This window comes from Salvelinus fontinalis, chromosome 35 (assembly GCF_029448725.1).
Source record: "Salvelinus fontinalis isolate EN_2023a chromosome 35, ASM2944872v1, whole genome shotgun sequence".
NCBI lineage: Eukaryota > Metazoa > Chordata > Actinopteri > Salmoniformes > Salmonidae > Salvelinus > Salvelinus fontinalis.
Window position 1 is genome coordinate 38,545,405 of NC_074699.1, and position 23,178 is coordinate 38,568,582.

At 45.2% G+C, this 23,178-nt stretch overlaps 1 protein-coding gene across 6 annotated transcripts in view; it reads left to right on the forward strand.

Moving 5' to 3' along the window:
- LOC129834830 (C-myc promoter-binding protein-like) overlaps positions 1-23,178 on the forward strand; it is a 168,464-nt gene that overhangs the window by 132,411 nt on the left and 12,875 nt on the right. For 4 of the 6 annotated variants that reach the window (XM_055900131.1, XM_055900133.1, XM_055900130.1 and 1 more), the window contains 6 exons: positions 978-1,115; positions 2,023-2,269; positions 11,181-12,024; positions 12,746-12,962; positions 14,274-14,356; positions 14,600-14,939. In XM_055900131.1, the coding sequence (XP_055756106.1) occupies positions 978-1,115; positions 2,023-2,269; positions 11,181-12,024; positions 12,746-12,962; positions 14,274-14,356; positions 14,600-14,863 (1,793 nt within the window). In that variant the 3' untranslated portion in view covers positions 14,864-14,939. Of the gene's footprint in view, positions 1-977; positions 1,116-2,022; positions 2,270-11,180; positions 12,025-12,745; positions 12,963-14,273; positions 14,357-14,599; positions 14,940-15,470; positions 15,639-17,703; positions 17,885-18,092; positions 18,354-22,513; positions 22,632-23,178 lie in introns of those variants that run through there. The other 2 variants (XM_055900135.1, XM_055900132.1) reach the window with 2 other exon arrangements.

The following is a 23,178-nucleotide window of genomic DNA, read 5'->3' on the forward strand; positions in this document are numbered from 1 at the left end:
CTCTTTCTCTCCTTCCCCGTCTCCTTCCCTCTCTTTCTCTCCCTCCCCGTCTCCTTTCCTCTCCCCCTCTCTTTCTCTCACTCCCCGTCTCCTTCCCTCTCCCCCTCTCTTTCTCTCCTTCCCCGTCTCCTTTCCTCTCCCCCTCTCTTTCTCTCCCTCCCCGTCTCCTTTCCTCTCCCCCTCTCTTTCTCTCCCTCCCCGTCTCCTCCCCTCTCCCCCTCTCTTTCTCTCCTTCCCCGTCTCCTTCCCTCTCCCCCTCTCTTTCTCTCCTTCCCCGTCTCCTCCCCTCTCCCCCTCTCTTTCTCTCCTTCCCCGTCTCCTTCCCTCTCTTTCTCTCACTCCCCGTCTCCTTTCCTCTCCCCCTCTCTTTCTCTCCTTCCCCGTCTCCTTTCCTCTCCCCCTCTCTTTCTCTCCCTCCCCGTCTCCTTTCCTCTCCCCCTCTCTTTCTCTCACTCCCCGTCTCCTCCCCTCTCCCCCTCTCTTTCTCTCCTTCCCCGTCTCCTTCCCTCTCCCCCTCTCTTTCTCTCCTTCCCCGTCTCCTCCCCTCTCCCCCTCTCTTTCTCTCCTTCCCCGTCTCCTTCCCTCTCTTTCTCTCACTCCCCGTCTCCTTCCCTCTCCCCCTCTCTTTCTCTCACTCCCCGTCTCCTTTCCTCTCCCCCTCTCTTTCTCTCCCTCCCCGTCTCCTTCCCTCTCCCCCTCTCTTTCTCTCCCTCCCCGTCTCCTTCCCTCTCCCCCTCTCTTTCTCTCCTTCCCCATCTCCTTCCCTCTCTCTCCCTCCCTCCCCGTCTCCTTCCCTCTCCCCCTCTCTTTCTCTCCCTCCCCGTCCCCTTCCCTCTCCCCCTCTCTTTCTCTCCCTCCCCGTCCCCTTCCCTCTCCCCCTCTTTCTCTCCCTCCCCGTCTCCTTCCCTCTCCCCCTCTCTTTCCCTCCCTCCCCGTCTCCTTCCCTCCTCTCTCTTCTCCCCCCCTCCTCTCTCCAGACTATGTAGCAGGTCTCCTGTTGAGCTCCTCTCTGAATGAGATAGGTGTGGTTGAGACCAACAGTCTGAGGAAGAGACATCTCAGTACCCTTGAGGAGGGAGGTGGCAGTGGGAGTAGTGGAGGAGGAGGAAGAGGAGGTGAGCCATAACTATAATCCATAACTGATCTATCCATTGTCTGTTTACTGTCTGTCTGTCTTCAATGATGTATTGGATGTCTCTGGAGTGCAGGGCTAGAGGCTGTGAGCCAGCTGTATCCATCACCCAGAACTATTTCCTGTCTAGTTCTGTCTGTCTTCTGCCTTGTTTATATGGCTCTATATCTGTACTGGATGGTAGGTGATGGCTGTGAGTCAGCTGTATCTATCACCCAGAACTATTTCCTGTCTAGTTCTGTCTTGATATTCTGCCTTGTTTATATGGCTCTATATCTGTACTGGATGGTAGGTGATGGCTGTGAGTCAGCTGTAACTATCCATCAGAACTCACCTAGCGATGTATGCTTGTAATGATTGTCTAGTTGTATCTGTCTTGCCATTATGTCTTGTGATGTTTCAATCTGTACTGTATAGTTGATATGCTTTACTCAGTTTACTGTATGTTGTGTAGAAAATGTCATGTTTCAGGAGAATTGTTTCTTTCCTGCTCAAAGGACCATGACAGATAGAGAGATAATAAAGTCTCCCTTCCTCCTCTCGCCTCCTCCCTCCTTCCTCCTCTCCTCCCTCCTCTCCCCTCTTCCTCCCTCCTCTCCCCTCCTCCTTCCTCCTTTCCCCTCCTCCTTCCTCCTCTCCTCCTTCCTCCTCTCCCCTCCTCCTTCCTCCTCTCCCCTCCTCTCCTCTCCTCTCCCCTCCTCGCTCCTCCTCTCCCCTCCTCTCCTTTCCTATCCTCTCCCCTTTTCACCTCCTCTCCCCTCCTCTTACCTCCTCTCTCTTCTTCTCCTCTCCTTTCCTATCCTCTCCCCTCCTCTCCTTTCATATCCTCTCCCCTCTTCACCTCTTCTCCTTTCCTATCCTCTCCCCTCTTCCCCTCCTCTCCTCTCCAGGCCATGACTGGCAGGGTGTGCGAGGGTGCAGACTGAGTGAAGCCAACAGGGTTGGCAGTGGTAGCAGTGGTACTCCAGTGTTGGGTCTGGGACTGCACCAGGGAGAGACTGACCCAGCCAGGATAGCAGAGAACCTGGGGGCAGACAGCAAGATCCTCCAGGGGACCAGCTTCCGCCAGACCAACAGGCCGCGGTCGTTAGTCCTGGGAGGGTCAGAGGGGGTTGGAGCAGCCGGGGGTAGAACCAGGTCAATATCACTGATGTGGAACATTACTGACCTGCTGACATCTTGTGAAAGAGGTTTGATCTCAGTGAGAGTAACCTGTATTAATAAAGGTAGAGTAACCTGTATTAATACAGGTAGAGGGAGAGTAACCTGTATTAATACAGGTAGAGTAACCTGTATTAATAAAGGGAGAGGGAGAGTAACATGTATTAATAAAGGGAGAGTAACCTGTATTAATAAAGGTAGAGGGAGAGTAACCTGTATTAATACAGGTAGAGTAACCTGTATTAATAAAGGTAGAGGGAGAGTAACCTGTATTAATAAAGGGAGAGGGAGAGTAACCTGTATTAATAAAGGTAGAGTAACCTGTATTAATAAAGGTAGAGGGAGAGTAACCTGTATTAATAAAGGGAGAGGGAGAGTAACCTGTATTAATAAAGGGAGAGGGAGAGTAACCTGTATTAATAAAGGTAGAGGGAGAGTAACCTGTATTAATAAAGGGAGAGTAACCTGTATTATTAAAGGTAGAGGGAGAGTAACCTGTATTAATAAAGGTAGAGGGAGAGTAACCTGTATTAATAAAGGTAGAGGGAGAGTAACCTGTATTAATAAAGGTAGAGGGAGAGTAACCTGTATTAATAAAGGTAGAGGGAGAGTAACCTGTATTAATAAAGGGAGAGTAACCTGTATTAATAAAGGTAGAGGGAGAGTAACCTGTATTAATAAAGGTAGAGGGAGAGTAACCTGTATTATTAAAGGTAGAGGGAGAGTAACCTGTATTAATAAAGGTAGAGGGAGAGTAACCTGTATTAATAAAGGTAGAGGGAGAGTAACCTGTATTAATAAAGGTAGAGGGAGAGTAACCTGTATTAATAAAGGTAGAGGGAGAGTAACCTGTATTAATAAAGGGAGAGTAACCTGTATTAATAAAGGTAGAGGGAGAGTAACCTGTATTAATAAAGGTAGAGGGAGAGTAACCTGTATTATTAAAGGTAGAGGGAGAGTAACCTGTATTAATAAAGGGAGAGGGAGAGTAACCTGTATTAATAAAGGTAGAGGGAGAGTAACCTGTATTAATAAAGGTAGAGGGAGAGTAACCTGTATTAATAGAGGTAGAGGGAGAGTAACCTGTATTAATAAAGGGAGAGGGAGAGTAACCTGTATTAATAAAGGTAGAGGGAGAGTAACCTGTATTAATAAAGGTAGAGGTAGAGTAACCTGTATTAATAAAGGTAGAGGGAGAGTAACCTGTATTAATAAAGGTAGAGTAACCTGTATTAATAAAGGTAGAGGGACAGTAACCTGTATTAATAGAGGTAGAGGGAGAGTAACCTGTATTAATAAAGGTAGGGTAACCTGTATTAATACAGGTAGAGGGAGAGTAACCTGTATTAATAAAGGGAGAGGGAGAGTAACCTGTATTAATAAAGGTAGAGGGAGAGTAACCTGTATTAATAAAGGTAGAGTAACCTGTATTATTAAAGGTAGAGTAACCTGTATTAATAAAGGTAGAGTAACCTGTATTAATAAAGGTAGAGTAACCTGTATTAATAAAGGTAGAGTAACCTGTATTAATAAAGGTAGAGTAACCTGTATTAATAAAGGTAGAGTAACCTGTATTAATAAAGGTAGAGTAACCTGTATTAATAAAGGTAGAGTAACCTGTATTAATAAAGGTAGAGGGAGAGTAACCTGTATTAATAAAGGTAGAGGGAGAGTAACCTGTATTAATAAAGGTAGAGGGAGAGTAACCTGTATTAATAAAGGTAGAGGGACAGTAACCTGTATTAATAAATTGAGAGGGAGAGTAACCTGTATTAATAAAGGTAGAGGGAGAGTAACCTGTATTAATAAAGGTAGAGGGAGAGTAACCTGTATTAATAAAGGTAGAGGGAGAGTAACCTGTATTAATAAAGGTAGAGGGAGAGTAACCTGTATTAATACAGGCAGAGGGAGAGTAACCTGTATTAATACAGGCAGAGGGAGAGTAACCTGTGTTAATACAGGCAGAGGGAGAGTAACCTGTGTTAATACAGGCAGAGGGAGAGTAACCTGTGTTAATACAGGCAGAGGGAGAGTAACCTGTATTAATACAGGCAGAGGGAGAGTAACCTGTATTAATAGAGGTAGAGGGAGAGTAACCTGTATTAATAAAGGGAGAGGGAGAGTAACCTGTATTAATAAAGGTAGAGGGAGAGTAACCTGTATTAATAAAGGTAGAGGGAGAGTAACCTGTATTAATAAAGGTAGAGGGAGAGTAACCTGTATTAATAAAGGTGGAGGGAGAGTAACCTGTATTAATAAAGGTAGAGGGAGAGTAACCTGTATTAATAAAGGTAGAGTAACCTGTATTAATAAAGGTAGAGTAACCTGTATTAATAAAGGTAGAGGGAGAGTAACCTGTATTATTAAAGGTAGAGGGAGAGTAACCTGTATTAATAAAGGTAGAGGGAGAGTAACCTGTGTTAATAAAGGTAGAGGGAGAGTAACTGTATTAATAAAGGTAGAGGGACAGTAACCTGTATTAATAAAGGGAGAGGGAGAGTAACCTGCATTAATAAAGGTAGAGGGAGAGTAACCTGTATTAATACAGGCAGAGGGAGAGTAACCTGTCTTAATAAAGGGAGAGGGAGAGTAACCTGTATTAATAAAGGTAGAGGGAGAGTAACCTGTATTAATAGAGGTAGAGGGAGAGTAACCTGTATTAATAAAGGGAGAGGGAGAGTAACCTGTATTAATAAAGGTAGAGGGAGAGTAACCTGTATTAATAAAGGGAGAGGGAGAGTAACCTGCATTAATAAAGGTAGAGGGAGAGTAACCTGTATTAATAAAGGTAGGGTAACCTGTATTAATACAGGTAGAGGGAGAGTAACCTGTATTAATAAAGGTAGAGGGAGAGTAACCTGTATTAATAAAGGTAGAGTAACCTGTATTAATAAAGGTAGAGTAACCTGTATTAATAAAGGTAGAGTAACCTGTATTAATAAAGGTAGAGTAACCTGTATTAATAAAGGTAGAGTAACCTGTATTAATAAAGGTAGAGTAACCTGTATTAATAAAGGTAGAGGGAGAGTAACCTGTATTAATAAAGGTAGAGGGAGAGTAACCTGTATTAATAAAGGTAGAGGGACAGTAACCTGTATTAATAAATTGAGAGGGAGAGTAACCTGTATTAATAAAGGTAGAGGGAGAGTAACCTGTATTAATAAAGGTAGAGGGAGAGTAACCTGTATTAATAAAGGTAGAGGGAGAGTAACCTGTATTAATAAAGGTAGAGGGAGAGTAACCTGTATTAATACAGGCAGAGGGAGAGTAACCTGTATTAATACAGGCAGAGGGAGAGTAACCTGTGTTAATACAGGCAGAGGGAGAGTAACCTGTGTTAATACAGGCAGAGGGAGAGTAACCTGTATTAATACAGGCAGAGGGAGAGTAACCTGTATTAATACAGGCAGAGGGAGAGTAACCTGTATTAATAGAGGTAGAGGGAGAGTAACCTGTATTAATAAAGGGAGAGGGAGAGTAACCTGTATTAATAAAGGTAGAGGGAGAGTAACCTGTATTAATAAAGGTAGAGGGAGAGTAACCTGTATTAATAAAGGTAGAGGGAGAGTAACCTGTATTAATAAAGGTAGAGGGAGAGTAACCTGTATTAATAAAGGTAGAGTAACCTGTATTAATAAAGGTAGAGGGAGAGTAACCTGTATTAATAAAGGTAGAGGAAGAGTAACCTGTATTAATAAAGGTAGAGGGAGAGTAACCTGTATTAATACAGGTAGAGGGAGAGTAACCTGTGTTAATAAAGGTAGAGGGACAGTAACCTGTATTAATAAAGGGAGAGGGAGAGTAACCTGCATTAATAAAGGTAGAGGGAGAGTAACCTGTATTAATACAGGCAGAGGGAGAGTAGCCTGTCTTAATAAAGGGAGAGGGAGAGTAACCTGTATTAATAAAGGTAGAGGGAGAGTAACCTGTATTAATAGAGGTAGAGGGAGAGTAACCTGTATTAATAAAGGGAGAGGGAGAGTAACCTGTATTAATAAAGGTAGAGGGAGAGTAACCTGTATTAATAAAGGGAGAGGGAGAGTAACCTGCATTAATAAAGGTAGAGGGAGAGTAACCTGTATTAATAAAGGTAGAGGGAGAGTAACCTGTATTAATAAAGGTAGAGGGAGAGTAACCTGTATTAATACAGGCAGAGGGAGAGTAACCTGTATTAATACAGGCAGAGGGAGAGTAACCTGTGTTAATACAGGCAGAGGGAGAGTAACCTGTATTAATACAGGCAGAGGGAGAGTAACCTGTATTAATACAGGCAGAGGGAGAGTAACCTGTATTAATAGAGGTAGAGGGAGAGTAACCTGTATTAATAGAGGTAGAGGGAGAGTAACCTGTATTAATAAAGGGAGAGGGGGAGTAACCTGTATTAATAAAGGGAGAGGGAGAGTAACCTGTGTTAATAAAGGTAGAGTAACCTGTATTAAAGGTAGAGGGAGTGTAACCTGTATTAATAAAGGGAGAGTAACCTGTATTAATAAAGGTAGAGTAACCTGTATTAATAAAGGTAGAGGGAGAGTAACCTGTATTAATAAAGGTAGAGGAAGAGTAACCTGTATTAATAAAGGTAGAGGGAGAGTAACCTGTATTAATACAGGTAGAGGGAGAGTAACCTGTGTTAATAAAGGTAGAGGGACAGTAACCTGTATTAATAAAGGGAGAGGGAGAGTAACCTGCATTAATAAAGGTAGAGGGAGAGTAACCTGTATTAATACAGGCAGAGGGAGAGTAGCCTGTCTTAATAAAGGGAGAGGGAGAGTAACCTGTATTAATAAAGGTAGAGGGAGAGTAACCTGTATTAATAGAGGTAGAGGGAGAGTAACCTGTATTAATAAAGGGAGAGGGAGAGTAACCTGTATTAATAAAGGTAGAGGGAGAGTAACCTGTATTAATAAAGGGAGAGGGAGAGTAACCTGCATTAATAAAGGTAGAGGGAGAGTAACCTGTATTAATAAAGGTAGAGGGAGAGTAACCTGTATTAATAAAGGTAGAGGGAGAGTAACCTGTATTAATACAGGCAGAGGGAGAGTAACCTGTATTAATACAGGCAGAGGGAGAGTAACCTGTGTTAATACAGGCAGAGGGAGAGTAACCTGTATTAATACAGGCAGAGGGAGAGTAACCTGTATTAATACAGGCAGAGGGAGAGTAACCTGTATTAATAGAGGTAGAGGGAGAGTAACCTGTATTAATAGAGGTAGAGGGAGAGTAACCTGTATTAATAAAGGGAGAGGGGGAGTAACCTGTATTAATAAAGGGAGAGGGAGAGTAACCTGTGTTAATAAAGGTAGAGTAACCTGTATTAAAGGTAGAGGGAGTGTAACCTGTATTAATAAAGGGAGAGTAACCTGTATTAATAAAGGTAGAGTAACCTGTATTAATAAAGGTAGAGGGAGAGTAACCTGTATTAATAAAGGTAGAGGAAGAGTAACCTGTATTAATACAGGTAGAGGGAGAGTAACCTGTATTAATACAGGTAGAGGGAGAGTAACCTGTGTTAATAAAGGTAGAGGGAGAGTAACTGTATTAATAAAGGTAGAGGGACAGTAACCTGTATTAATAAAGGGAGAGGGAGAGTAACCTGTATTAATAAAGGTAGAGGGAGTGTAACCTGTATTAATAAAGGTAGAGGGAGAGTAACCTGTATTAATAAAGGTAGAGGGAGAGTAACTGTATTAATAAAGGTAGAGGGACAGTAACCTGTATTAATAAAGGTAGAGGGAGAGTAACCTGTATTAATAGAGGGAGAGTAACCTGTATTAATAAAGGGAGAGGGAGAGTAACCTGTATTAATACAGGTAGAGGGAGAGTAACCTGTATTAATACAGGTAGAGGGAGAGTAACCTGTATTAATAAAGGTAGAGGGAGAGTAACCTGTATTAATAAAGGGAGAGTAACCTGTATTAATAAAGGTAGAGGGACAGTAACCTGTATTAATAAAGGGAGAGGGAGAGTAACCTGTATTAATAAAGGTAGAGGGAGTGTAACCTGTATTAATAAAGGTAGAGGGAGAGTAACCTGTATTAATAAAGGTAGAGGGAGAGTAACTGTATTAATAAAGGTAGAGGGACAGTAACCTGTATTAATAAAGGTAGAGGGAGAGTAACCTGTATTAATAGAGGGAGAGTAACCTGTATTAATAAAGGGAGAGGGAGAGTAACCTGTATTAATACAGGTAGAGGGAGAGTAACCTGTATTAATAAAGGTAGAGGGAGAGTAACCTGTATTAATAAAGGGAGAGTAACCTGTATTAATAAAGGGAGAGTAACCTGTATTATTAAAGGTAGAGGGAGAGTAACCTGTATTAATACAGGTAGAGGGAGAGTAACCTGTATTAATAAAGGTAGAGGGAGAGTAACCTGTATTAATAAAGGGAGAGTAACCTGTATTATTAAAGGTAGAGGGAGAGTAACCTGTATTAATAAAGGGAGAGTAACCTGTATTATTAAAGGTAGAGGGAGAGTAACCTGTATTAATAAAGGTAGAGGGAGAGTAACCTGTATTAATAAAGGTAGGGGGAGAGTAACCTGTATTAATAAAGGGAGAGTAACCTGTATTAATAAAGGTAGAGGGAGAGTAACCTGTATTAATAAAGGTAGAGAGAGTAACCTGTATTAATAGAGGTAGAGGGAGAGTAACCTGTATTAATAGAGGTAGAGGGAGAGTAACCTGTATTAATAAAGGTAGAGGGAGAGTATCCTGTATTAATAGAGGTAGAGGGAGAGTAACCTATATTAATAGAGGTAGAGGGAGAGTAACCTGTATTAATACAGGTAGAGGGAGAGTAATCTGTATTAATAAAGGTAGAGGGAGAGTAACCTGTATTAATAGAGGTAGAGGGAGAGTAACCTGTATTAATAAAGGGAGAGTAACCTGTATTAATAGAGGTAGAGGGAGAGTAACCTGTATTAATAAAGGTAGAGGGAGAGTAACCTGTATTAATAGAGGTAGAGTAACCTGTATTAATAGAGGTAGAGGGAGAGTAACCTGTATTAATAAAGGTAGAGGGAGAGTAACCTGTATTAATAGAGGTAGAGGGAGAGTAACCTGTATTATTAGAGGTAGAGGGAGAGTAACCTGTATTAATAGAGGTAGAGTAACCTGTGTTAATAGAGGTAGAGGGAGAGTAACCTGTATTAATAAAGGTAGAGGGAGAGTAACCTGTATTAATAAAGGTAGAGGGAGAGTAACCTGTATTAATAGAGGTAGAGTAACCTGTATTAATAGAGGTAGAGGGAGAGTAACCTGTATTATTAAAGGTAGAGGGAGAGTAACCTGTATTAATAAAGGTAGAGGGAGAGTAACCTGTATTAATAAAGGTAGGGGGAGAGTAACCTGTATTAATAAAGGGAGAGTAACCTGTATTAATAAAGGTAGAGGGAGAGTAACCTGTATTAATAAAGGTAGAGAGAGTAACCTGTATTAATAGAGGTAGAGGGAGAGTAACCTGTATTAATAGAGGTAGAGGGAGAGTAACCTGTATTAATAGAGGTAGAGGGAGAGTAACCTGTATTAATAAAGGTAGAGGGAGAGTAACCTGTATTAATAGAGGTAGAGGGAGAGTAACCTATATTAATAGAGGTAGAGGGAGAGTAACCTGTATTAATACAGGTAGAGGGAGAGTAACCTGTATTAATAAAGGTAGAGGGAGAGTAACCTGTATTAATAGAGGTAGAGGGAGAGTAACCTGTATTAATAAAGGGAGAGTAACCTGTATTAATAGAGGTAGAGGGAGAGTAACCTGTATTAATAAAGGTAGAGGGAGAGTAACCTGTATTAATAGAGGTAGAGTAACCTGTATTAATAGAGGTAGAGGGAGAGTAACCTGTATTAATAAAGGTAGAGGGAGAGTAACCTGTATTAATAGAGGTAGAGGGAGAGTAACCTGTATTATTAGAGGTAGAGGGAGAGTAACCTGTATTAATAAAGGTAGAGGGAGAGTAACCTGTATTAATAGAGGTAGAGGGAGAGTAACCTGTATTAATAAAGGTATAGGGAGAGTAACCTGTATTAATAGAGGTAGAGGGAGAGTAACCTGTATTAATAAAGGTAGAGGGAGAGTAACCTGTATTAATACAGGTAGAGGGAGAGTAACCTGTATTAATAAAGGTAGAGGGAGAGTAACCTGTATTAATAAAGGTAGAGGGAGAGTAACCTGTATTAATAGAGGTAGAGTAACCTGTATTAATAGAGGTAGAGTAACCTGTATTAATAGAGGTAGAGGGACAGTAACCTGTATTAATAAAGGTAGAGGGAGAGTAACCTGTATTAATAGAGGTAGAGTAACCTGTATTAATAGAGGTAGAGGGAGAGTAACCTGTATTAATAGAGGTAGAGGGAGAGTAACCTGTATTAATAAAGGTAGAGGGAGAGTAACCTGTATTAATAAAGGTAGAGGGAGAGTAACCTGTATTAATAGAGGTAGAGGGAGAGTAACCTGTATTAATAAAGGTAGAGGGAGAGTAACCTGTATTAATAGAGGTAGAGGGAGAGTAACCTGTATTAATAAAGGTAGAGTAACCTGTATTAATAAAGGGAGAGGGAGAGTAACCTGTATTAATAAAGGTAGAGGGAGAGTAACCTGTATTAATAGAGGTAGAGGGAGAGTAACCTGTATTAATAAAGGTAGAGGGAGAGTAACCTGTATTAATAGAGGTAGAGGGAGAGTAACCTGTATTAATACAGGTAGAGGGAGAGTAACCTGTATTAATAGAGGTAGAGGGAGAGTAACCTGTATTAATACAGGCAGAGAAAGGTCATAGATCTGATGTTCTCCTCTGTTGTTTATGTTTCTGCTCCTGAAAGTAAATATCCCCTTTGGGATCAGTAAATGATGAATATTTTTTTCAATCTAATCTATTAATTTCTCCATCAGGCACTGCAGACGTAGAGACAGCCCTGAAGACGGAGAGGAGAGGGACTGGAGTGACGAGGACAAGAATAACACAGACGCCATCTTTGATCTGGAGGACCTAGATCTGGACGGACCAACCACAGAGAGCGTTGCTCAAACCAGCCAATCACGGAAGAGGACGGTGGAACGCAGCGCCAGCTATAGCGGTGTGGGTGTGGCCTCAGCCTCGCGGGGCACCGTTAAACGAACGGGGATCGAGACAGGCTTCGACCCGCTGTCCCTCCTGGCGGCCGAGTCCAAGTCCCAGGGGGACAGAGAGGACGACCTGGAAGTAGAGATGGATGGGGTTACGACCCCTACGGGTCGGCGCCAGGACCACCTGGCTAGGGAGATAGAGATGTACATGAACCATATGGGTTCTCCTCTGACCAGCCGGACCCCCAGTATGGACCTCCAGGACCCCTCCAGTCCCCTGTTCCTCCACCCTCCTCCCCCACTCATCACCACCCCTCGACGGGCCAGTCTCCCCCATACCTCCCCTCTCAGGACAGGAGGATTACCTCGCTCCAGGACCCACCACTTCCCCTCGCCCTCCCAGCCTGCCAGACAGAGGCTCTGGTCCTCACCCCCCTGTCCCCGCTCCACGCCCAGCCCGCAGCCCAGCCCCTACCGGGAGAGGGAGAGAGACAGGGACCTGGGTTTGCTGTCCCCTTCTCTGTCCTCCTCCTCCTTCGCTCTGGACCAGCTCCTCACCCCCACCCTGGATGTGTTCAAGAGCAGCGTGTTCTCGGCAGGGAAAGGTGTGGCAGAGAAGGCTAGCCGGTGGTACTCTCGCCTGGCCACCTCCTACACCGTGCCTACCAAGGTACGCTCATCGGTTTGTCAATGGAGGGTGTTCTACTGGTGCGTCAGTCAAAATAACACATTTCTGAATGGCGTAAGATATTTTGTAATATTGTGTGACATGAATCAAAGTGTCTTGTCCACACCCCCACTACCCAATGCAGCTAGATGCCTCTCAGATTCTCAAACACACCCCCACTACCTAATACAGCTAGGTGCCTCTCAGATTCTCAAACACACCCCCACTACCTAATACAGCTAGGTGCCTCTCAGATTCTCTAACACACCCCCACTACCTAATACAGCTAATTACCTCTCAGATTCTCTAACACACCCCCACTACCTAATACAGCTAATTACCTCTCAGATTCTCTAACACACCCCCACTACCTAATAAAGCTTGGTGCCTCTCAGATTCTCAAACACACCCCCACTACCTAATACAGCTAGGTACAAACACACCCCCACTACCTAATAAAGCTTGGTGCCTCTCAGATTCTCAAACACACCCCCACTACCTAATACAGCTAGGTGTCTCTCAGATTCTCAAACACACCCCCACTACCTAATACAGCTAGGTGTCTCTCAGATTCTCAAACACACCCCCACTACCTAATACAGCTAGGTACAAACACACCCCCACTACCTAATACAGCTAGGTGTCTCTCAGATTCTCAAATACATTGCAGCAACATGTATTTTGTTCCTGAAACTCCATCGTATCCCCTGTCCACACCCTCCAGGAGGGTAACTGTGACCGTCTGAGTGTGTCCTCTCTGGGCATGGACCCTGACTGCTCCTCCCTGTTGGATGTGGATGAGGAGGGCCTGGGGGACCCAGACGGCTCCATCATCTCCCCTCAGAGAAATGGCCCCGGGTCCCGTAGGAGCCCAAGGAGAAGCCCGTCCAGACGCAGTTCCCTGAGGAGCAGACTGGACAGTCCCACATACAAACAGACAGGTAACATATTTCTGCCCTGTCACTGAGGAGGAGGGAGAGGGAGGAGCTAGGATCAGACAACCAGGTACTGTCCTGTCACTGAGGAGGAGAGAGAGAGGGAGGAGCTAGGACCAGACAACCAGGTACTGTCCTATCACTGAGGAGGAGAGAGGGAGGAGCTAGGACCAGACAACCAGGTACTGTCCTGTCACTGAGGAGGAGAGAGAGAGAGGGAGGAGCTAGGACCAGACAACCAGGTACTGTCCTATCACTGAGGAGGAGAGAGAGAGGGAGGAGCTAGGATCAGACAACCAGGTACTGTCCTATCACTGAGGAGGAGAGAGAGAGGGAGGAGCTAGGATCAGAAAACCAGGTACTGTCCTGTCACTGAGGAGGAGAGAGAGAGAGGGAGGAGCTAGGACCAGACAACCAGGTACTGTCCTGTCACTGAGGAGGAGAGAGAGAGGGAGGAGCTAGGACCAGACAACCAGGTACTGTCCTGTCACTGAGGAGGAGAGAGAGAGGGAGGAGCTAGGACCAGACAACCAGGTACTGTCCTGTCACTGAGGAGGAGAGAGAGAGGGAGGAGCTAGGATCAGACAACCAGGTACTGTCCTATCACTGAGGAGCAGAGAGAGAGAGGGAGGAGCTAGGATCAGAAAACCAGGTACTGTCCTGTCACTGAGGAGGAGAGAGAGAGAGGGAGGAGCTAGGACCAGACAACCAGGTACTGTCCTATCACTGAGGAGGAGAGAGAGAGGGAGGAGCTAGGATCAGAAAACCAGGTACTGTCCTGTCACTGAGGAGGAGAGAGAGAGAGGGAGGAGCTAGGACCAGACAACCAGGTACTGTCCTGTCACTGAGGAGGAGAGAGAGAGAGGGAGGAGCTAGGATCAGAAAACCAGGTACTGTCCTATCACTGAGGAGGAGAGAGAGAGGGAGGAGCTAGGATCAGACAACCAGGTACTGTCCTATCACTGAGGAGGAGAGAGAGGGAGGAGCTAGGACCAGACAAGAGGTAGGGGAGGGAGAAAGGACTCTTACCAAACTAGGCCAGCAGACGATGCCTTGTGCAGTTGAGGAGATTGAGGTGAAGTCTGATTGGAGCTCTTCAATCAAGCTACTCAGACCCTCTGCCCTTCTCATGTCTCATTAGCATCCAGTGTGCAAGTAGTGCACTAGCACTCCTGCCATGGAAACGCCCTGCCCTGAGTTAGCGCTTAGCTAACGGCTAGCCATCAGAGACTGTTTACTGCTGACACCGATGATAGCAGATGTTCATGGATAATGGATGTGCTCCTTCTCCGGTTGTGTCCTGTGTCTCTCCTCCAGGCTTTCCTCCCCCAGACTGCTCTGATCTGGGCTCGTCTCGCTACACCAGCAATACCAGTGTCTTCCAGAACTACGCCATGGAGGTGAGGGCACCACACTTACAGACCTCTCAAACTAAACCAGAAAAACTCTCAGGAACATTGAAATGAAGCCAACACTACAGATAGCTTGATTGTCAGATAGGACGATCAATCAAGTATCAAGTACATCCGAGACAAAGGACCAAGGATACTTCTCGTCCACACAACCAGGCCAAGGGGTGGTCTCTGCCATTTTGTGCCCGACCCCTGATTGACCTGACGTCCATCTTGGCTCTGTGTTTCCAGCTGTTGATCTCCAGCTGTTCTCGCTGTAAGACGTGCGACGGTCTGGTGTACGACGAGGAGATCATGGCAGGATGGACGGCTGACGACTCCAACCTCAACACCACCTGTCCCTTCTGTGGGAACCCCTTCCTCCCTTTCCTTAACGTAGAGATCAGAGACCTGAGAGGAACTGGGAGGTACACTATATATACACACAGACATTTAACCTGTTCCCCTGGTATCACACCTCCTCCTCTCATCCCTTCCTCCCTTTCCTTAACGTAGAGATCAGAGACCTGAGAGGACCTGGGAGGTACACTATATATACACACAGACATTTAACCCCCTCCCTGTTCCCCTGGTATCACACCTCCTCCTCTCATCCCTTCCTCCCTTTCCTTAACGTAGAGATCAGAGACCTGAGAGGACCTGGGAGGTACACTATATATACACACAGACATTTAACCCCCTCCCTGTTCCCCTGGTATCACACCTCCTCCTCTCACCCCTTCCTCCCTTTCCTTAACGTAGAGATCAGAGACCTGAGAGGACCTGGGAGGTACACTATATATACACACAGACATTTAACCCCCTCCCTGTTCCCCTGGTATCACACCTCCTCCTCTCACCCCTTCCTCCCTTTCCTTAACGTAGAGATCAGAGACCTGAGAGGACCTGGGAGGTACACTATATATACACACAGACATTTAACCTGTTCCCCTGGTATCACACCTCCTCCTCTCACCCCTTCCTCCCTTTCCTTAACGTAGAGATCAGAGACCTGAGAGGAACTGGGAGGTACACTATATATACACACAGACATTTAACCTGTTCCCCTGGTATCACACCTCCTCCTCTCATCCCTTCTTCCCTCTCATCCTCTCACCTTCAGGTTCTTCCTGAAGAGCAGTCCGTCAGCGGACGAGGCTGTGTCATCGTCCTACTCTGTGTCCACCGGTCTGGACACCGGAACGTCCACTCTGTCCACTCCCTGTCCCACTACTGTCCTGTCTCCTCTCTCACCCAGGATCACTGTAGAGGGTTGCTCTGGTAACAACAGGTACACTGCACTGTACACTACACACTACACACTATACACTGTACACTACACACTACACATTACACACTACACACTACACACTATACACTACACACGACACACGACACACGACACACTGTACACTACACACTATACACTACACACTAAACACGACATTGCCCTGTGTAGGGTGCCGTCTTTCGGATGGGACGTTAAACGGGTGTCCTGACTCTCTGAGGTCATTAAAGATCCCATGGCACTTATCGTAAGAGTAGGGGTGTCAACCCCGGTGTCCTGGCTAAATTCCCAATCTGGCCCTCAAACCATCATGGTCACCTAATAATCCCCAGTTTACAATTGGCTCATTCATCCCCCTCCTCTCCCCTGTAACTAATCCCCAGGTCGTTGCTGCAAATGAGAACGTGTTCTCAGTCAACTTACCTGGTAAAATAACGGTAAAATAAAAATAAATAAATAAAACACACTAAACACTACACGACACACTACACGACACACTACACACTAAACACGACACACTACACGACACACTACACACTAAACACTACATACTAAACACTACACGACACACTACACACTAAACACTACATACTAAACACTACACGACACACTACACACTAAACACTACATACTAAACACTACACGACACACTACACACTAAACACTACATACTAAACACGACACACGACACACTAAACACTACACTACACACTACAGACGTCCACCTTGTGCAACCCCTGTACCACCACCGTCCTCTCAGATAACCCCTAGTCTACCACCCCTAGCCATTTCATGAAGATCTGAAAGAGTTCAGTTCAACCAATAGGGTTGTAGCCTAGGAGATAGGAGGCGGGGTTTCAGCATATACAGTCTCATTGATCTAGTGTCCTAGTCAATATTAGTATAGTGCTAGTGTCCTCTCTCTCTGTTAGTTTCCTGAGATTATTAGTCAAAATTAGTATAGTGGTAGTGTCCTCTCTCTGTTAGTTTCCTGAGATTATTAGTCAATATTAGTATAGTGCTAGTGTCCTCTCTCTCTCTGTTAGTTTCCTGAGATTATTAGTCAATAGTAGTATGGTGGTAGTGTCCTCTCTCTCTGTTAGTTTCCTGAGATTATTAGTCAATATTAGTATAGTGGTAGTGTCCTCTCTCTCTGTTAGTTTCCTGAGATTATTAGTCAATATTAGTATGGTGGTAGTGTCCTCTCTCTGTTAGTTTCCTGAGATTATTAGTCAATATTAGTATGGTGGTAGTGTCCTCTCTCTCTGTTAGTTTCCTGAGATTATTAGTCAATATTAGTATGGTGGTAGTGTCCTCTCTCTCTGTTAGTTTCCTGAGATTATTAGTCAATATTAGTATAGTGCTAGTGTCCTCTCTCTCTCTGTTAGTTTCCTGAGATTATTAGTCAATATTAGTATAGTGGTAGTGTCCTCTCTCTCTGTTAGTTTTCTGAGATTATTAGTCAATATTAGTATGGTGGTAGTGTCCTCTCTCTCTGTTAGTTTCCTGAGATTATTAGTCAATATTAGTATGGTGGTAGTGTCCTCTCTCTCTGTTAGTTTCCTGAGATTATTAGTCAATATTAGTATAGTGCTAGTGTCCTCTCTCTCTCTGTTAGTTTCCTGAGATTATTAGTCAATATTAGTATAGTGGTAGTGTCCTCTCTCTCTGTTAGTTTCCTGAGATTATTAGTCAATATTAGTATGGTGGTAGTGTCCTCTCTCTCTCTGTTAGTTTCCTGAGATTATTAGTATGGTGGTAGTGTCCTCTCTCTCTGTTAATTTCCTGAGATTATTAGTCAATATTAGTATAGTGGTAGTGTCCTCTCTCTCCCTCCTCATTGGGGTTTCTGTTGGATTACGTCTCATTAGAGAATGTGTTTGAAGTAGCCGCCTGCTGATGCTATCTGCAATGGAAAACAGGAGCTCCTCCTGGTCCTAACACCCATCTGTGTGTGTGTGTGTGTGTGTGTGTGTGTGTGTGTGTGTGTGTGTCTGTGTCTGTGTCTGTGTCTGTGTCTGTGTCTGTGTCTCTGTGTCTGTGTCTGTGTCTGTGTGTCTGTGTCCAGGCTGTCGTCGTCCAGGGCCCAGTGTATAGAGATCCCTACAGAGCGGCGCCAGGGGGCCCTGTCCCCGGGGTCAGCTATGGTGCGGAGTGTCAGTGCATTTGACCCCATGGAGGAACCAACTCGACTCAACCACAATGTACCCACTTCAGGCAGCCTGCCCAGCCGACTCAACGAAGCCAGCGTGAGACAGACCCCCAAAACACACACACAAACACATACATTCTTACTTGATTATCATTATGTATCTGTAGTGGCCGAGGACCACACCACAGCCTAACTTCTCAACTTTAACCCCTGACCCCTAACTTCTCAACTTTAACCCCTGACCCTTCTCAACTTTAACCCCTGACCCTTAACCCCCCCCCCCCCACCCCACCCCCCCCCCCCAGGACCCCCTGAGTGTTGATATGGAGTGGCGTCTCCACCACCCAGAACCAGTCACAGTACCCTACCTGAGTCCCCTGGTGCTGTGGAAGGAGCTGGAGTCCCTGCTGGAGAACGAGGGAGACCCTGTTATCACAGTGTCAGCCGTGGTGGACCACCATCCTATCATCTACTGGAACCTGGTTTGGTCCTTCAGACGTCTGGACCTGCCCAGCAACCTGCCTGGACTCATACTGACCTCCGAGCACTGTAACAGGGGATCTACGGTAGGGAACACTGTCTATACATTCCCTGTCTTTACACCTCACCCCTTATTCCCTGTCTATACATCTCACCCCTTATTCCCTGTCTATACACCTCACCCCTTATTCCCTGTCTATACACCTCCCACCTTATTCCCTGTCTATACATCTCACCCCTTATTCCCTGTCTATACACCTCACCCCTTATTCCCTGTCTATACATCTCACCCCTTATTCCCTGTCTATACATCTCACCCCTTATTCCCTGTCTATACACCTCACCCCTTATTCCCTGTCTATACATCTCACCCCTTATTCCCTGTCTATACATCTCACCCCTTATTCCCTGTCTATACATCTCACCCCTTATTCCCTGTCTATACACCTCACCCCTTATTCCCTGTCTATACATCTCACCCCTTATTCCCTGTCTATACATCTCACCCCTTATTCCCTGTCTATACATCTCACCCCTTATTCCCTGTCTATACATCTCACCCTTTATTCCCTGTCTATACATCTCACCCCTTATTCCCTGTCTATACATCTCACCCTTTATTCCCTGTCTATACATCTCACCCCTTATTCCCTGTCTATACATCTCACCCTTTATTCCCTGTCTATACATCTCACCTCTTATTCCCTGTCTATACATCTCACCCCTTATTCCTTGTCTATACATCTCACCCCTTATTCCCTGTCTATACACCTCACCCCTTATTCCCTGTCTATACATCTCACCCCTTATTCCCTGTCTATACACCTCACCCCTTATTCCCTGTCTATACACCTCACCCCTTATTCCCTGTCTATACACCTCACCCCTTATTCCCTGTCTATACACCTCACCCCTTATTCCCTGTTTACACCTCACCCCTTATTCCCTGTCTATACATCTCACCCCTTATTCCCTGTCTATACACCTCACCCCTTATTCCCTGTCTATACATCTCACCCCTTATTCCCTGTCTATACACCTCACCCCTTATTCCCTGTCTATGCATCTCACCCCTTATTCCCTGTCTATACATCTCACCCCTTATTCCCTGTCTATACATCTCACCCCTTATTCCTTGTCTATACACCTCACCCCTTATTCCCTGTCTATACGTCTCACCCCTTATTCCCTGTCTGTACATTCCCTGTCTATACACCTCACCCCTTATTCCCTGTCTATACACCTCACCCCTTATTCCCTGTCTATACACCTCACCCCTTATTCCCTGTCTGTACATTCCCTGTCTATACACCTCCCACCTTATTCCCTGTCTATACACCTCACCCCTTATTCCCTGTCTATGCATCTCACCCCTTATTCCCTGTCTATACATCTCACCCCTTATTCCCTGTCTATACATCTCACCCCTTATTCCCTGTCTATACACCTCACCCCTTATTCCCTGTCTATACATCTCACCCCTTATTCCCTGTCTATACACCTCACCCCTTATTCCCTGTCTATACACCTCACCCCTTATTCCCTGTCTATACACCTCACCCCTTATTCCTTGTCTATACACCTCACCCCTTATTCCCTGTCTATACATCTCAACACCTTATTCCCTGTCTATACACCTCAACCCCTTATTCCCTGTCTATACACCTCACCCCTTATTCCCTGTCTATACATCTCAACACCTTATTCCCTGTCTATACACCTCAACCCCTTATTCCCTGTCTATACACCTCACCCCTTATTCCCTGTCTATACACCTCCCACCTTATTCCCTGTCTATACACCTCACCCCTTATTCCCTGTCTATACATCTCACCTCTTATTCCCTGTCTATACCTCACCCCTTATTCCCTGTCTATACATCTCACCTCTTATTCCCTGTCTATACACCTCACCCCTTATTCCCTGTCTATACATCTCACCCCTTATTCCCTGTCTATACATCTCACCCTTTATTCCCTGTCTATACATCTCACCCCTTATTCCCTGTCTATACATCTCACCCTTTATTCCCTGTCTATACATCTCACCTCTTATTCCCTGTCTATACATCTCACCCCTTATTCCTTGTCTATACATCTCACCCCTTATTCCCTGTCTATACACCTCACCCCTTATTCCCTGTCTATACATCTCACCCCTTATTCCCTGTCTATACACCTCACCCCTTATTCCCTGTCTATACACCTCACCCCTTATTCCCTGTCTATACACCTCACCCCTTATTCCCTGTCTATACACCTCACCCCTTATTCCCTGTTTACACCTCACCCCTTATTCCCTGTCTATACATCTCACCCCTTATTCCCTGTCTATACACCTCACCCCTTATTCCCTGTCTATACATCTCACCCCTTATTCCCTGTCTATACACCTCACCCCTTATTCCCTGTCTATGCATCTCACCCCTTATTCCCTGTCTATACATCTCACCCCTTATTCCCTGTCTATACATCTCACCCCTTATTCCTTGTCTATACACCTCACCCCTTATTCCCTGTCTATACGTCTCACCCCTTATTCCCTGTCTGTACATTCCCTGTCTATACACCTCACCCCTTATTCCCTGTCTATACACCTCACCCCTTATTCCCTGTCTATACACCTCACCCCTTATTCCCTGTCTGTACATTCCCTGTCTATACACCTCACCCCTTATTCCCTGTCTATACATCTCACCCCTTATTCCCTGTCTATACATCTCACCCTTTATTCCCTGTCTATACATCTCACCCCTTATTCCCTGTCTATACATATCACCCTTTATTCCCTGTCTATACATCTCACCTCTTATTCCCTGTCTATACATCTCACCCCTTATTCCTTGTCTATACATCTCACCCCTTATTCCCTGTCTATACACCTCACCCCTTATTCCCTGTCTATACATCTCACCCCTTATTCCCTGTCTATACACCTCACCCCTTATTCCCTGTCTATACACCTCACCCCTTATTCCCTGTCTATACACCTCACCCCTTATTCCCTGTCTATACACCTCACCCCTTATTCCCTGTTTACACCTCACCCCTTATTCCCTGTCTATACATCTCACCCCTTATTCCCTGTCTATACACCTCACCCCTTATTCCCTGTCTATACATCTCACCCCTTATTCCCTGTCTATACACCTCACCCCTTATTCCCTGTCTATGCATCTCACCCCTTATTCCCTGTCTATACATCTCACCCCTTATTCCCTGTCTATACATCTCACCCCTTATTCCTTGTCTATACACCTCACCCCTTATTCCCTGTCTATACGTCTCACCCCTTATTCCCTGTCTGTACATTCCCTGTCTATACACCTCACCCCTTATTCCCTGTCTATACACCTCACCCCTTATTCCCTGTCTATACACCTCACCCCTTATTCCCTGTCTGTACATTCCCTGTCTATACACCTCCCACCTTATTCCCTGTCTATACATCTCACACCTTATTCCCTGTCTATACATCTCACCCCTTATTCCCTGTCTATACACCTCACCCCTTATTCCCTGTCTATACATCTCACCCCTTATTCCCTGTCTATACACCTCACCCCTTATTCCCTGTCTATACACCTCACCCCTTATTCCCTGTCTATACACCTCACCCCTTATTCCCTGTCTATACACCTCACCCCTTATTCCCTGTCTATACATCTCAACACCTTATTCCCTGTCTATACACCTCAACCCCTTATTCCCTGTCTATACACCTCACCCCTTATTCCCTGTCTATACATCTCAACACCTTATTCCCTGTCTATACACCTCAACCCCTTATTCCCTGTCTATACACCTCACCCCTTATTCCCTGTCTATACACCTCCCACCTTATTCCCTGTCTATACACCTCACCCCTTATTCCCTGTCTATACATCTCACCTCTTATTCCCTGTCTATACCTCACCCCTTATTCCCTGTCTATACATCTCACCTCTTATTCCCTGTCTATACACCTCACCCCTTATTCCCTGTCTATACATCTCACCTCTTATTCCCTGTATATACACCTCACCCCTTATTCCCTGTCTATACATCTCACCTCTTATTCCCTGTATATACACCTCACCCCTTATTCCCTGTCTATACACCTCACCCCTTATTCCCTGTCTATACACCTCACCCCTTATTCCCTGTCTATACACCTCACCCCTTATTCCCTGTCTATACGTCTCCCTCCAGATATATTGTCATTGAGCTAGTGTGTGTGTCTCATATCTGTCCCTGTCCTTCCCCAGGTCCCTCGCCACTGGATGTCAGAGGACAGTAAACACGTGTTGGTCCAGATTTTATGGGACAACCTCAAGCTGCACCGGGACCTCATCCAGCCGTTCTACATCCTGTGGAACACACAGAGTAGGTCACAGTCTACAGCGGGTCCTGAAACCGTCTCAGTGAAATGCATTAAGTCACAGTCTACAGCGGGACCTGAAACCGTCTCAGTGAAATGTATTAAGTCACAGTCTACAGCGGGTCCTGAAGCCGTCTCAGTGAAATGCATTAAGTCACAGTCTACAGCGGGTCCTGAAACCGTCTCAGTGAAATGCATTAAATCACAGTCTACAGCGGGACCTGAAACCGGCTCAGTGAAATGCATTAAGTCCCAGTCTACAGCGGGTCCTGAAGCCGTCTCAGTGAAATGCATTAAATCACAGTCTACAGCGGGACCTGAAACCGTCTCAGTGAAATGCATTAGGTCACAGTCTACAGCGGGTCCTGAAACCGGCTCAGTGAAATGCATTAAGTCCCAGTCTACAGCGGGTCCTGAAGCCGTCTCAGTGAAATGCATTAAGTCACAGTCTACAGCGGGTCCTGAAACCGTCTCAGTGAAATGCATTAAGTCACAGTCTACAGCGGGTCCTGAAACCGGCTCAGTGAAATGCATTAAGTCACAGTCTACAGC